We start from the raw sequence: 13,729 nt of genomic DNA on the forward strand, positions 1-13,729 counted from the left end.
GAGCCACCCAGTGGCATCACTGTATGATATTCTAATGAAACACAGCTTCAAGAACAATTTCAACATTCACTCCTCTTGGATAAAATATGTGATTAGTTTCAGTCAGGGATGGGGTCTCACTGCGTGACTCAGTCAGTAGCTGGTTTCAACAAACTGGTACCTTAACACCAGGATTTACAATGTAAAATAATAAGGAAGTAAGTGCCAAAGCTGAGGTGGAAAGCTGAGAAATAGAAAAATAAGAGGAAGACAACAGCTCAGAAAAGATTTTCAAACAAAATATAATTAGCTATCATACACACACAAGTTTGATTCTCTTCCACTTTAACTTGGTACAAGTCAAGAATGAATCGTTATCCACTGAATACTAAAATGCATTCATTTTGACTGACATTTGTCTTAGACTATCCATTATTTTAATGCAAAAATTGTCTAGGATTAAAATTTCTGAATCCCACTAATCACAAATACAAGTTTCTGTATATTTTATGTATTGAGCAATATGGACTGTATTTATGGAACTGAGATGGGAATATTAGATTCCAGTATACTACAGAAACATGGTTTAAACTCTAAACCTTAGTTGTAAGTCATAATCTAACTGCAAAGTGGGTCTCTGCACAGAATGTGGGCCTCTCAGCTCTGTTCTTTCTTGAGAACAGTAAGGGTAGTAGCACATATTACAAGAGCTGCCAGGTAGATGTTATGCCACTTCATAGGAAATCTGGAAGGAGAGGAGGTAAAAGGAAGTGGGAATGCAAAAACACTAAGCTGTTCTGTTTTCTATAAACACTCTTGCTTCTAGCTTTTGTATTCTAACTCTCTCTACACTCTACAACAACGCGAAAGAAAAGACTTCAACAGAAATTCAAAGAGAAATTAAAATTTAAAAAAAAATGAGAAAGAATAAATGGTGTTTTATAAGGAAAAATAAAAAGAAAAAGAGAGCAGCAGATGAAAATTTCTAAAATAAAATAGAGATAATTTTTCCAGTCATAATTTTCCTCAACCATTAAAGAACCCATGGTAGTGTTTGTCAATTTATCATTAAGATGAAGTGATTTTTTTAGGATCTAGTTTTTAAAGCTCTATTCTTTTTTCTCTCAAAACCAAAAAACTCTACACTGGAAAATATTTTCTCTTTTCAATGAGAGAAGTAAGAGATACTTATTTTGAAGTAAAATACTCCAGTCTCCTCTCAAAGAAAGAAATCAGCTTTTGCTGAAATCAAAATCTTCTTGTCATTTTTCAGTAATGTAAGAAAGGAGACATTTTTCCCTAAAAGGGATTTTTTTTCAATTTTTCTTATGTATTATTATGAAATCATGGCATGTTTGGTTTTTTTCCAGACATTCTGCCAAATTTCAGGAAATTCCAAGTGAAGAAATAACGATCCTTGAGCATAACTTAAAAATTTCACAATTACTTGAGAAAATATTCTTATCTATGATCAGTTGGCAGACTAAAAGTTAGATTTCCACAAATCCAATTGCTTATGATATGTACAAAATATCCAAAAAGGGGGAGCTAAGATATTAGGTGTTGGTGTGAGTCCTCTTCAACAAAACAAGAAAAATTTGTAGTTTATTTTTGTCAAGAGAAAAACAAGACAGAAAAAATTTGAAAAAAAAATTTATCTGATTCTCATGAAATCTTATTAAAGGAAAATCCTACTTCCACTGTATTTGAAAATGTTGCTAACAAGTGAGTGAATTCAGCTACATGCAAAAAGAGGAAAAGCCGAGGGTGGTGGATAGTTCATAAAGAAGAAGTTAGTTCTTGTTCTATTGTACATGGAACTGACATGCAGAAAGAGAGTGCAGGGTTACTGTCTGCCCCAGGCTGAGCTTACTGTAACTTTAGCCAGATGCAGCTGTGACCTGCATGGCAGTAGGAAAGGCTGAGAGAGTGTCATGGCACTTCCCATTCCCCGTGGTCCACCATGAAAGTGTGTCACACTGGTGGGAATGCAGGGCAATCATCACCTCCACTTCTGTTGGTAAATCTCTGCTTAGCTGACACCTATGTGGGAGGGTTTTGCAGGAGCAGAAAATACTTACAGAGAGTTCAGTAACTGTCCGTGTGCATTAGAAGATTCAACTTTTAACATGAGTTTGGTAACCAAGGGAGAACATTGGTCCTATCCTAAGGACTCCACTGCAGTCAGGAGCTGTTCATGGAGCATGTGCCAACAAACCAAAACTAGCCTGAGTATAAGCATTAGTTATCAACAGTGGTTAAATTGTAGGAATATAAGCTTCCACACACCTGAATCACTCAAGTGCTAACTGAGCCCTTTTGCTACTAGATCCAGAGTTGGAGCCCAGTACAACACATTTTCAGGACTATGAAGACTAGCACTAGAAAAGTTAAAGCTGCTTCTGATATACTGAAGTACTGCCACAATGTATCAAAGTGTATGCAACCAAATTTTGGCCAGGTAAAATGGCTTCATTTCTGCTTGAACATCCTTCCAGAAATTTGCCTATAAACAGTAGTTATGCCTCCAACAGAAATTTCCAAGGAGACACTCAATTTTAAGCTATATGAACTCAAAAAATTAACTGAAGGGAAGAACAAAGCCTGATGCTGTTCACCAGACATAACTGGGGTCATTGCACTGTAGGCAACATTCTGGAGTTTTGATTATTTTACTCTCTTACATTAAAAACCCATGGCCTGAAAGTGAGTTCAGTGGGGTTTTCACGGGCACAAGGCAATTCCTGGCTGACAGAGACAACTGCTGATTCATTACCAGCCATTTCCCAGATTTTCAGAAGAGAATGTGCTGAGAGAAAGCAATGCAGCTACAGAGCAAAGACTCCTGAAATACCAGAGTAAGGCACAGAAGTACTGTGCAGTGCAGCCCTGTAACCTCTCAGATCCACAAGGACTGCAGCGAGAGATTGTTGCTCTAGAGCTTAGCTTGAGTGACTACAGTAAATTAAACATTAGGCCACATGCATTTCAACCTTGTTTTTATGGAAATGTAACCACCAGACAATTAACTATAATTTCAATTTTCACTATAGGACACTTTGTAACAAAAGTAGGGAAATTTCCCAAGACACAGAAAAACGGGTGCCAGGAGGCTGTGGGAGTAAATCAGAAGAGAAGACCCCGGATGCTGCAAACAGGCTTGGATGAGCAGGAGTGCAATCAGAAAATGAAGCCACCTATAGAGACTATAAAATCCAGTAAAAAGCAACAGGCAGAGCCCCAGTTGAGAGGCACCCAGTTTGAGCTGTCCCTACTATTGCCTATTAAAAACAGTAGAAAAAGGAACTCTGCTTGTTTCTGTTGTTGAAGTGGAAGCTAGGGGGATAAGCCCCATTGATCCACATAATTCCTTCCATGGAATTGGAAGGTGGTGGTAGCTGTATATTTCCATTCCTACAATAGGACTCAGGACAGGCATTAAAATCACTGCTTCAGCCTCAAATAAAAAACATTATTTTCATGTTTTAACTTGAAATAAAGCTAAGATGAAATAAGATTCAGCTACTTCACCACTAAAGTGAAGGGCTGTAATCAGGGATTTGGTTAACACCTAACTTTTCCCAACCCTTCAGCTGCTCACTGAGTCACGGTTTTACAAGGACATAAGGAATAATTGAATTCAGCCTAGAGCTAAAGACTGCTATTTGGTCTACAGGTCAAATACTGGCTACTCTCTAGGGTAAGACTCTTCAGCTGATTGCCTGTGATCTACACGAGAGACAAAAGGGACAACAAACTGGCCTTATCATCCAGCTCAGCCTAGGGCAAACCTATCTGGTTAAAATCAAAATAAAACCATCTGGGACCTCTGCTCTTTCATTCTTTCTTTAATTGTCTTCTCCAGTGGGACTTATTAAAGCATTCTAATTCCTGGAGATGCTGGTGATGGAGATCCTATACCAGGATCTCAGCTTCGAAGAGGAGTTTGTGGTACAGTGAGGCTTCTGTGGCACAAAGAGTTGAAGGGAATCTGGTATGGAAGAAGACTGGAGTTTCCCTTATAATATTAGAACGGACTTAGTTTTGAATACATATGGACAAAAAAGATAGAAAATTTGGGAGGCACAGCCTCTAAGGTATGGGGAAAGAACTCATGATAAGGGAACTAAAGTAGCACTGGTATTTTGGAAATCAGAAACTGTTGTATTTCTCTGGGGAATGACTTTTCCCACCAAGACCCCTAATGCCTGTAACCATATGGTTTGACCTTTCCTTTCTTTCTTGACCTAATTGGCTGAGTGCCAGCCATCCTCCCTGAGTGGGAAACTACATAAGACCCCTGTACTTCCTTGTTCTTTCTCTTGCCCCCTGGAACCCGTCGAGAATAAACGCCTTGGAATAATCCTGGGGTAAGAGCCTCTTTTGGAACCTTTTGTCCTGTCCCTCTGAGATATCCCTCCAAAGCCTCTCAAGAGCTAGTCCTGGGGGGGGGGCTGCGGGGGGATATTTACGAGAAACCTGTAACAGAGCAGAAAAACATGTGCAGGTGAGCACACTCTGTGTCTGGGGAGGGGAGGGCAGAAGAGAGGTATTAAAGTGTATGACATTTATATTTAGCTGATTCTGGTCTCTTTCCTACCATTTCTCACCCTTATTTGACACCCTGAAATAGCAAAGGAAATACATTTGGGAAAGCCCTTTCTTAGGTTCCATTTCCTAGTGTCTATTTTGAAATCTGCATAATACAACAAAATTGCACTTGAACTCTTTGCTACATATTTGCTTAAACATAACAGACCAAAGAATTTAAGGGAAAAACACAAAAATATTTTTAATAAGTCACCCTACCTGTATCCCCATTTTCTGGATGTGTTTTCTTTTCTTCTACAAACAAATGAAAGCAATATGTAAAGCAAAAAGAGGGCGAGAGAAAAAAAAATGCAGAAATAATAATAAAAGTAACATAAAAATGCATTAAAAAGGAAAACATTAACAAAAATCACCAAATTAATAGAACTTGAAGAATTTAGTCAACCAACCAAGGATGGTGCTCTAAATCTAGAGGCATATTCACTGCATGCTAGTGTATACAGTTGTGTATTCTTATTGAACATTTACCCATGAAACCATGGATATTTTGTGCACTTCCAGAATCATTAACACACTCAAGAAAGAGAGAGCAAGGCAGGTGTCAGGTAGAGTTACTTTACAGTTTCCTTGATCCAGATGACACAAAAATAGAATTGCTTGTGTTGTAGGTTTTATGCAGTGCACACACAAGATCCACTCTAATGGTTCAGACATAAAAATTGAATGTGTCAGAATGGGTTTTGGCAATTACTTTAAATCTTCATTTGATTTAATCAATTCTCATACAGGTTTAATAATTATATTACTGCAACTTGTCTTAGAGTTAAAAATTATGAAGAGCAAAAGATACTAAAATCAATACTCAGAACCCAGTTCATGTACATAAACTCAGCTGAATGATGCCAACAAATACTCTGAATACATATCAAAGGTTGTAAATGGCTCAGGGCATTCATCTGTCACAAAAAATGAAAATACATTGGATCCCTATCAAATAATCTGACAGCCCATAAATAATCTGAAATCCAGTTTTGGTATATAACATGAAAAAATTTAAGTCAAATGAAATTTACTGTAATTAGAAATATATTAACTGTTTCCATTTCAAAATTAAATTAAATTCAATTAAAACAATCCTATTAATATGGAGCAACAGCCCCCAAGCTACACACCAAAAATAGTATGCATAAATAGAACTAAATATTTTTCCAGAGTTATTGGTTATTGAGGATTGCTCAAAAAATTATGATCTAATTTACAGTACACAGACTGAAGAGGAAAACGGAGCTGTTTCATTTTAAGGAAATACCATTTTGCAGGTGGGTATCAAAGTAGAGGATGAAGTCAAACTCAGAGAGAAATTATACTCAAGCAAGGTAGAATCATAAGAAGGAAAAATGTGTTCCTGCAGAGAGTATAAATAATATGCTACACTTCAACAGGATCTGACTTCCTGTCATGTGTGGGATCAAGATTATTCTTCTGCTGGCCATTTCTAGTGGAACTATTAATGGGAAACAGGTATGGCAGGTCATAAACCTACAGTTTCAGAAATCAGTGGGTATCAAATCAGTTCTTGGAACTTCTCCCATTCCCTGACCTTTCCTGCCCTGTACTCTATACCATTTTTAAATAAGGCTTTTTGCATTCTTCTGAGTTGGCCTTTGGGCAGGCCAGCCTTACTCAATGTGGGCTGAGGATAGTGCTAAGAAGATAGCTGAGAATGTTAGTTTTGTTTGCTTTTCAACCTTTCAATTATTTTAATTTTTCTTTTAGTTTTAAATTGCTGTGACCAATATAAAATGTATAAATGCAATGCCTTCTACTGTTGCATTACTTTCTAAAGCAGAAAACAATTTGATAGCGATACCACTGATCCAACACAAGGCAAAATAGAGGAAAGTGAATTGAGTTGTTGAAACACCCTTGAGCTTGAGCTCAGAGAGAATCGTGACACTTCTAAGTTAGTCCATCTGCATAACGAAATCTTTACTTTGCCTAATATTATCTGAATACAGAAATCTCATATAGATTATATAGGGTAATTAATTAGTCTTATGTAGGGTAATTAATTTTTAAGATGCCTAGAAGTCCATTCATCCTTATGTTTGGATGTCTTTCCAACACGGATCTTTAAATAAATACATTGTCAAAATAAAAAAGTTTGAAACCTAGCCAACCTTCACACGTTCTTGTTCTAGGTATAAAAAGTACATAGAAAAATATTTCCAAATGGGATTGTAGAAATTAATATCATAGTATTAGCAAACCCAAAATTCTATTAGATTCTTGAATTTTAAAAGAAGTGCCATGACAAATCTCTACAATAGGTATATTCTTTAGATTTTTAGTAGAAAGGTCATCACAGTGGATCCTACTCTTCAAACTGAGGTTTTGGATGTACTGTGAAGAGCTGTCTGAAGAGGTACTAGACAGGACAGAAGACTGAATTGAGAAAGATCTCACTTGGGTGGAAGCAGTAAAACTTAACAAAATTGGTATTATCCATTTACCAAGTAAAACAATATTAACTTTGGAGCCGCAAAGATCTTCACTGCAGCCATGGGCCTAGTCATCACTGCTAAAAGAATTCAGAGCAGGTTCAGGATGTTGATACTAAAGTAATTAATGCTTTTGTTTGTAATGTGTTTAAAACAAAAAAGCTCTAAGGTGCCTTAATGTCTTGGAACTGCTGAAAACCCATAAATCACTATGAGATTATTTTTAAATGTCTCAAACTGAATAATGAGATGACAAAGTCACCAGTCATTCCTAAAAAATCTTGATCTGATTTTTTTTTTAATATTACCAGCATAGTCACATTAGTCAGTATTTTTCTACATTACTTGATTTAATCTTGGTTTAAAAAATGAAAAGCATATACTGTATCCTGTGGTGTAATGATCTCAATTCAAGAACTAATATTTTTCAGATCTATACACTTTTGAGAAAAAAAAATCAATGCTTTCATGAAGAAGACATTTCTGCACATTACAGAAAATAACTGTATGTTTTCAGCTTAATAAAAATACAGACAAATTTAAGTATATTGATGAAATATAGAGATGACTATAGATATAGAGAGATTGAAATGCTAAAATATTCTCTCTCAAAACCTTCTTCTATCATCACAGTAGACATTGCTGACATTTTATTTATTGGTAGACACAGCCATGCTCCCATGTTAACTAACTCCGTGTTCTTTCTAACTGGCCCTAATACATCTGAGAGACATCTAACAATCTAACATGTATCTGGAAGATAAAATTAATAGAAAAGAATTCTTAATAAGAGCCCGATTCAAGAGTAGACTTGTCAAGAACTAAATCAGATCTGAAATGGCCTCAATTTTCTTGGAAATGCCTTAACTCAATGAGCTTTGCTGTTCTGATGGGTATCTGCAAGTGCCAGGGTCCCATCAGATTTCTCCCACCTCACACCAAAAAGTCTCATGTAGCAGGGACTCGAAGTTCCTTGGAACAGAACAAGTCCATCTCTGTACATGATAAAATAGCAGTTTCACAGAAGAAGCAGGATAGCAGATTTCTCCCTACTCATGGATACTGATGGCAGTTCCTGGTGAAGATAAGGAGCAGCCTGACTGGGCAGCTTTAAGGTTACATCTGGGAGGTGCTGGGCTTTTTTATAGTCTTCTTCCCAGGGTTTCTCCCTTCTCTCACAGCTGAGTGCTCCAAACTTAAGGTTAAATCCTGGTTCTGTCTTTCCTCTCACCTGGGATCCAGGTGAATGAGATTTGCATAAACTGAACAAAGGCTGAAAATAAATCTTGACTCCCTTGCTTGGAATGAAAAAAAATTGCAGCTTCCAATGCTGGAGGATATGCATGTCATTGCAAGAGACAGACAAGGAACTCCTATGTTTGTTTTTGAGTTTTGGCATAAGGTAAGTCAGTGACATAAATGGTTTTATCCTTCTATTTTTCATATTTGAAGACACTTAATATCATCAATATGACTAGGAATTCTATTTTTACAGTGGATAAATTAGCTCCTCTACTCATGTGCTTTATTGAAAATTGAGTCTGACTTCTCAAGGTGGACCAAATTATTAAAAAAATTTTCTTTTTAAAATCAAATATACATGTAGTACCCTAACTCTGGGTAAGTACTTCAAAAAATGCTAGTTGAATTTCTCACTAGAGATTTCTCTTGAAAATCAATTTTATTCCAGAAAAAAATCCCTGAAACAACATCACAAAATCACAGAATATTCTGAGCTGCAAGTGACCCATAAGGATAAGTGAGTGCAACTCCTGGCCCCTTACAGGACAGTCCCAAGAGTTGCACCATGTGCCTGAGAGCACTGTTTGAACACTTCTGAACACTTCCACTTCTGGAACTCTGTCAGGCTTGGTGCAGACACCCCTGGGGAGCTGTTCCAGTGCCCAACCACCCTCTGGGTGAAAAACCTTTTTGTAATATCCAACCTAAAGCTCCCCTGACACAACATTCCCTCCCTTTCTGTCACTGTGACCACAGAGAAGGGATCAGTGTCTGACCTTCCTCTTCCCCTCACAAGGAAGTTGAAGACTTCCATGAGGTCTCCCTTCAGTCTCCTCCAAGCTGAACAGACCAAGCCACCTCAATCATTCTTGTAGGGCTTCTACTCATGCCCCTGCACCATCTTCATAGTCCTATTATCAAATCAGGCAAAAGAAAGAAGATTGTCTCCTAAAAGTAGAATGTAAAATGTAGAAGTATTTGCTTTAAACATCAAAACTTGCAAGTTAGAGGTCTTGTACTCGAAGGAGTACATTTCCCCCTGTTTGCAGAGCTTTTCAATTCCAAATCTACCTCTGAAGATTTAGCTCTAAATTTTATCATTCTGGCTTTCAACACTGTGAAAAATATAACTGCCTAACTGCTACAGGTCTTGCAAAGTATCAGATGCTGTGATATAAATGGTTACTCAGCTTCACTCCAGGCCTTTATGTCCAATTTGTGGCAAATATAAAAAAGGAACTGTTGCAGAAAACAAGTTCTTTCCAAATCTGTGATCCAAATCACAGTCTGAATAAAAAGAAAAAAAAATAATGGTTGCTGAAGTGTTCTTCAACTTAACATTACTTTTATATTCTTGATACTTAATATTACTGTTTAAATGTGACTGAAGTGTCAAATATTGCCCTTAAAAGGGCATGCTCAAAAGACAACTATTGCAGCCAGCCAGCTTCCTAGCAGGGAACATGGCTTCACATTCCTGTTTTCTATTTGAGGATTGCTTGACAGCTTTTTTCTATTGGTTTTTTGGGTTTTTTCTTGTTGGTTTCAAGCTTGACACACAAAAGAAAGACTAAAACCCGGGGGACATTTCTCACTACTTAAATAAATTTTTATCACAATGCTAAAAGCATGTTAATAACGTTTCTTTGGGTTAATCGCAGAATATACGGCACTGTTTAGTAAAAGAACTGCATAAAATGGTGTGGTGATCTAAACAAAGAAGTTGAAGAATCTCTACGATCCTGAGTTTATAAATTGACAGGGTCAGATAAGGTTTCCATCATTAGGTATAGATCAGTGTAGATGGTAAAGGACAAAGATCTTTTGAAGCAAGATGGAAAGTTCTATTTTGCATATGTAATAAAGTGATTATTAGGGGTATGGCTAGCCCTAGATCCTTCTCCAAGGTGATTTTTGCAGGGTAGTTGGTGGTATTTTTCTGTGCTGCCTCATACAAAGGTGTACACACACTTTGGTGGCTTTCATAAAATACTGAGGCCTACGTGGAAAAAGCATGGAAGAAAGAAGTAGTAAGTCAGTTAAAACATCCCATTTTGCTTCTCCCAAGAATTCTGGCACATCCTTCCTATACAAATGACATGAAACAGGATTTTGAAAGCGTAGAAGAAAGTATATGAGTGGTTAGTAGGCCCTTATATTCTGTACTCATAAAAATCCATTCAGATCAGCCACACGATAAACTGTGCATTGTTTTCAGGAAAACCTGAGGGCAGTCTTATTATGAAGATTTCCAGCATCCTGTTTTCCAAGCATGCTTCTCCGAGTTCCCACCATTGGTACACTCCACAGCATAATGGAGAATTTCACATTCTGATACAGCCACTTCTAATCATAGACATAAACATTTGATAATAATTATGTCTCTGCTTTCAGAGAAGCTAACAGGTATCAACAGAGATTCTCGAGCCATCTGAAGAATGCAAGACATCTTCATTAGTATCTCAATAACTTGAAAGGTGGTCAAAGGTTTAACCAAGGAGCACAAAATCATCACCTGCATTTAGAACTCAGCATACTTACAGATTAAACTACCAAACATTTTGCAAAAGTATGCTGTCATTTTAAATTACATAATATGGTGTTTTTACTATTTTAGCTTCAGCAGACTGATCATCAGACTTTATTTTTGTCGTTTAGTACAGATGGCTACTTTGGAAGTCTTTGGTTTCTGGATTTAATTCTAAACAAAACAAAATATAAGGACAAAGAGCCTCCCATCCATCCAGTATGACTGAATTCAGATTTCACAAAATTAGACTGAATTTGGAGTTTACCCTTTGGGTTTTGTTTTCCAAATACAGATCTAGATGCTTTAAAATGTCTCTTTTACAGTCTAAGGTATCAGATTTAAAACAAGCCTGTCAAACTAAATATCACAGAAGTGTTCAGAGATGCACAAGTAATTTAATCATATTTGTGCTTAAATGTTAAAAATTCTACCCAGAAATGTTTTTTTTCAACATAAGGAAAATGGAAACAGAACAAGGCATCATTCTGCTCTTTAAAGAAAAGTGTGTCACGGAATACTGACTATAATAACAACAACTCAAAAGCAGAGGGGTGTCATGTTCTGTTTATAAAGGGTAAGTACATCACAGTAGATTCCCTCTTGGGAGACTTGAAAATGTATTTAAAAACCTGTGCTCCTTGTCTTCTACTGCAGTTGATTTCTTAAACACTCTCAACTGTACGATTTTTTATCCTTTTTGCCCCTATAATGAATTTGCCACACCACAGCCCTCCACTGTCCAGGTCTATGAGCTCTTCCAATTTGGTCAGTCATCTTCTGTAGGGTTTGTTACTTTTTGTAGTCTTCATTTCCATCAATCACAAGGAAACTTCATAATAAAGCACAGAAAAAAATGATATTTCAAAGCCCTTGTCTCTTTGAATTTCACTCTGAAAGTTAACAAAAACTCTAATCAAGCCTTTGTGTGCTCTTAACATCACAGTTTTACACAAGAGATTGCAAAAAAGTACTTCAATATCTATTCCCCTGCCTTTCATGGCCCTTTAGAACAGTCCCCACTATCTTCTAACTTCCATCCACCCTGAAAATTTAGAACACCTGGGCATTACTATGCCACCCCTTCTCCTCCTGGAATCAACCTAGAATTAATGACTCAGCACTATTTCTGCTGTATGTGAAATGACTGCCTTTGTACTGGCATGGATCTGCCTTTCCAATGTTATGATGATCATTTTTAGGGCAGTTACTTGAGTCAGCTAGATTAATTTTTGGAATTATGAAGAATGTTGTCTGTATTTCATATGTTTGAAGAACACAGTAAGTATGACGTGCAATTGTCAGTAATTTTTGGCACAATGAAAAGTGGTTGGTCTGATCCATCTTACAGACGAGAATTAAGATATCTGCTTCTCACTAAGGCTCTTGTGATGCCTTAGGAAGGCTGACCTGAAACAGAGACTGGACAGAGCTAAAGTAGGTTTTATTGAAAGGCCTTTAGGATACACCTTGGGCAGGACAAGAGCCTGATGAGGGCTACAGCCAAGGTAAACTTAGAATGGTCACAAAATGACAGAACGGTCACGAGGTCTTACATTTTCCTAAGTTTTGGTCCATTTGCATAGTGGGATTTAATTGTCTAATTATGGTTTCAGGTTGTGAGGTCCCATCCTTCTTGTTCTTTCCTTAAGTCTATTGTTGTTTATGCTTTTGGGCCTGAAAGTTGTCCTTAGTCTTTAGCAGGAAAAGGATTTGTTTTGTCTACCTACTCGGTGAAGAGAGCTTACTAGCACTTAATCTGAGACTCAGGGCTACACCCCCAGGCAGCACAAAATCTGAAAAACATGAAAGCTAAAACTTAAGGCATCACTTGGGCAGACAAGTGCTCACTTCCACTTCTCCTGAATGGACATATTTTTCATGAATAGATGGGGACGTGGACAGGCACACATCTCCTCAACAGATTTCACAATATCTAAACCTATGAAACACGTTGATTTGAAAAACATGAAAACCCTGCATCTCAAAGCAGATTTGTGAAAATCCTGTATCACAAAGGTCCTCCTTCACTCAAGAAAAAAAGGGTACAATCATAAAGAATGCTATCAAGCTTGACTGCTCTCAGATAACAAAATTCATATTAAAATATTTTTGCTTATCTTTCTGAATTTGCTTTTGTGCTTGAAATATACAGCAAAAGCTTTGCACACACTTTCATAAAACTTTTCAATAAAAAAATCTAGATTTTTTTCTAGGAATAAAATCTTTTTTTTTATTTTTAATTACAGATTATAATATCCAGTGAGAGGAAAAGGCAACATTTTTCTATCCATACCATTGTAGCATATTCAGATATTTAGCTTTCACAAGACTTCTTGGTCTAATAACACCTAAAATCAATAGCTAATCCTCTGGAATACATGAATGTTTGATAGCATGAAAAATAAGCCATGATAAATAAACTATGTGAAAACCATTTCCTAAGAAAACCTGTAAAGTGATAATCTGAGATTCACACTTCTTAAAGCAAATTGTAAAACAATGGGAAAACACTTTTTTCTAAACTATGCCTTTGAAATGTTGCCCATGTTTTTTAGCTGTGCTCCAAGTGCCTTGTATTGAAATGTGTAACCTATTTTTTTACAGAGGCAAACATGGAAGAGTACCTTTTTCAAAAGTACATCTGAAAATATGGTACTATACACACAACAATTTTCTCCTGATTTTAAGGGCAGTAATAATTATTGCAACTGCAGTGCTGATCATGCTTTTGCATTTGTGTGCTAGACAATTAAATTCACCATTGTCTAATATATTTACTCAACACTGTGAGCTAAGTAGTGTTTTGCAGAATTGCAATGACAAAAAAATTATAATACCCAGTATTACCTACTTAAATATATTCAAGAAACACAGGTGATGAAAATACATCGGGTTTTTTCTGACCATTTAAGGTCTGATTTCTTCC

At 36.7% G+C, this 13,729-nt stretch overlaps 1 protein-coding gene across 28 annotated transcripts in view; it reads right to left on the reverse strand.

Annotated features, from left to right (window-relative positions):
- Positions 1-13,729, reverse strand: part of RIMS2 (regulating synaptic membrane exocytosis 2) — a 452,662-nt gene that overhangs the window by 91,399 nt on the left and 347,534 nt on the right. For 5 of the 28 annotated variants that reach the window (XM_066177460.1, XM_066177458.1, XM_066177457.1 and 2 more), the window contains one exon: positions 4,789-4,824. The exons of the other annotated variants lie outside the window; for them this stretch is intronic. In XM_066177460.1, coding sequence (XP_066033557.1) covers positions 4,789-4,824 — 36 coding nt within the window. The remainder of the gene's footprint in view (positions 1-4,788; positions 4,825-13,729) is intronic. 28 annotated transcript variants of the gene reach the window in all.

Source organism: Chamaea fasciata, unplaced genomic scaffold, assembly GCF_029207755.1.
Source record: "Chamaea fasciata isolate MVZ Bird 193981 ecotype frontalis unplaced genomic scaffold, bChaFas1.0.hap1 SCAF_1, whole genome shotgun sequence".
NCBI lineage: Eukaryota > Metazoa > Chordata > Aves > Passeriformes > Sylviidae > Chamaea > Chamaea fasciata.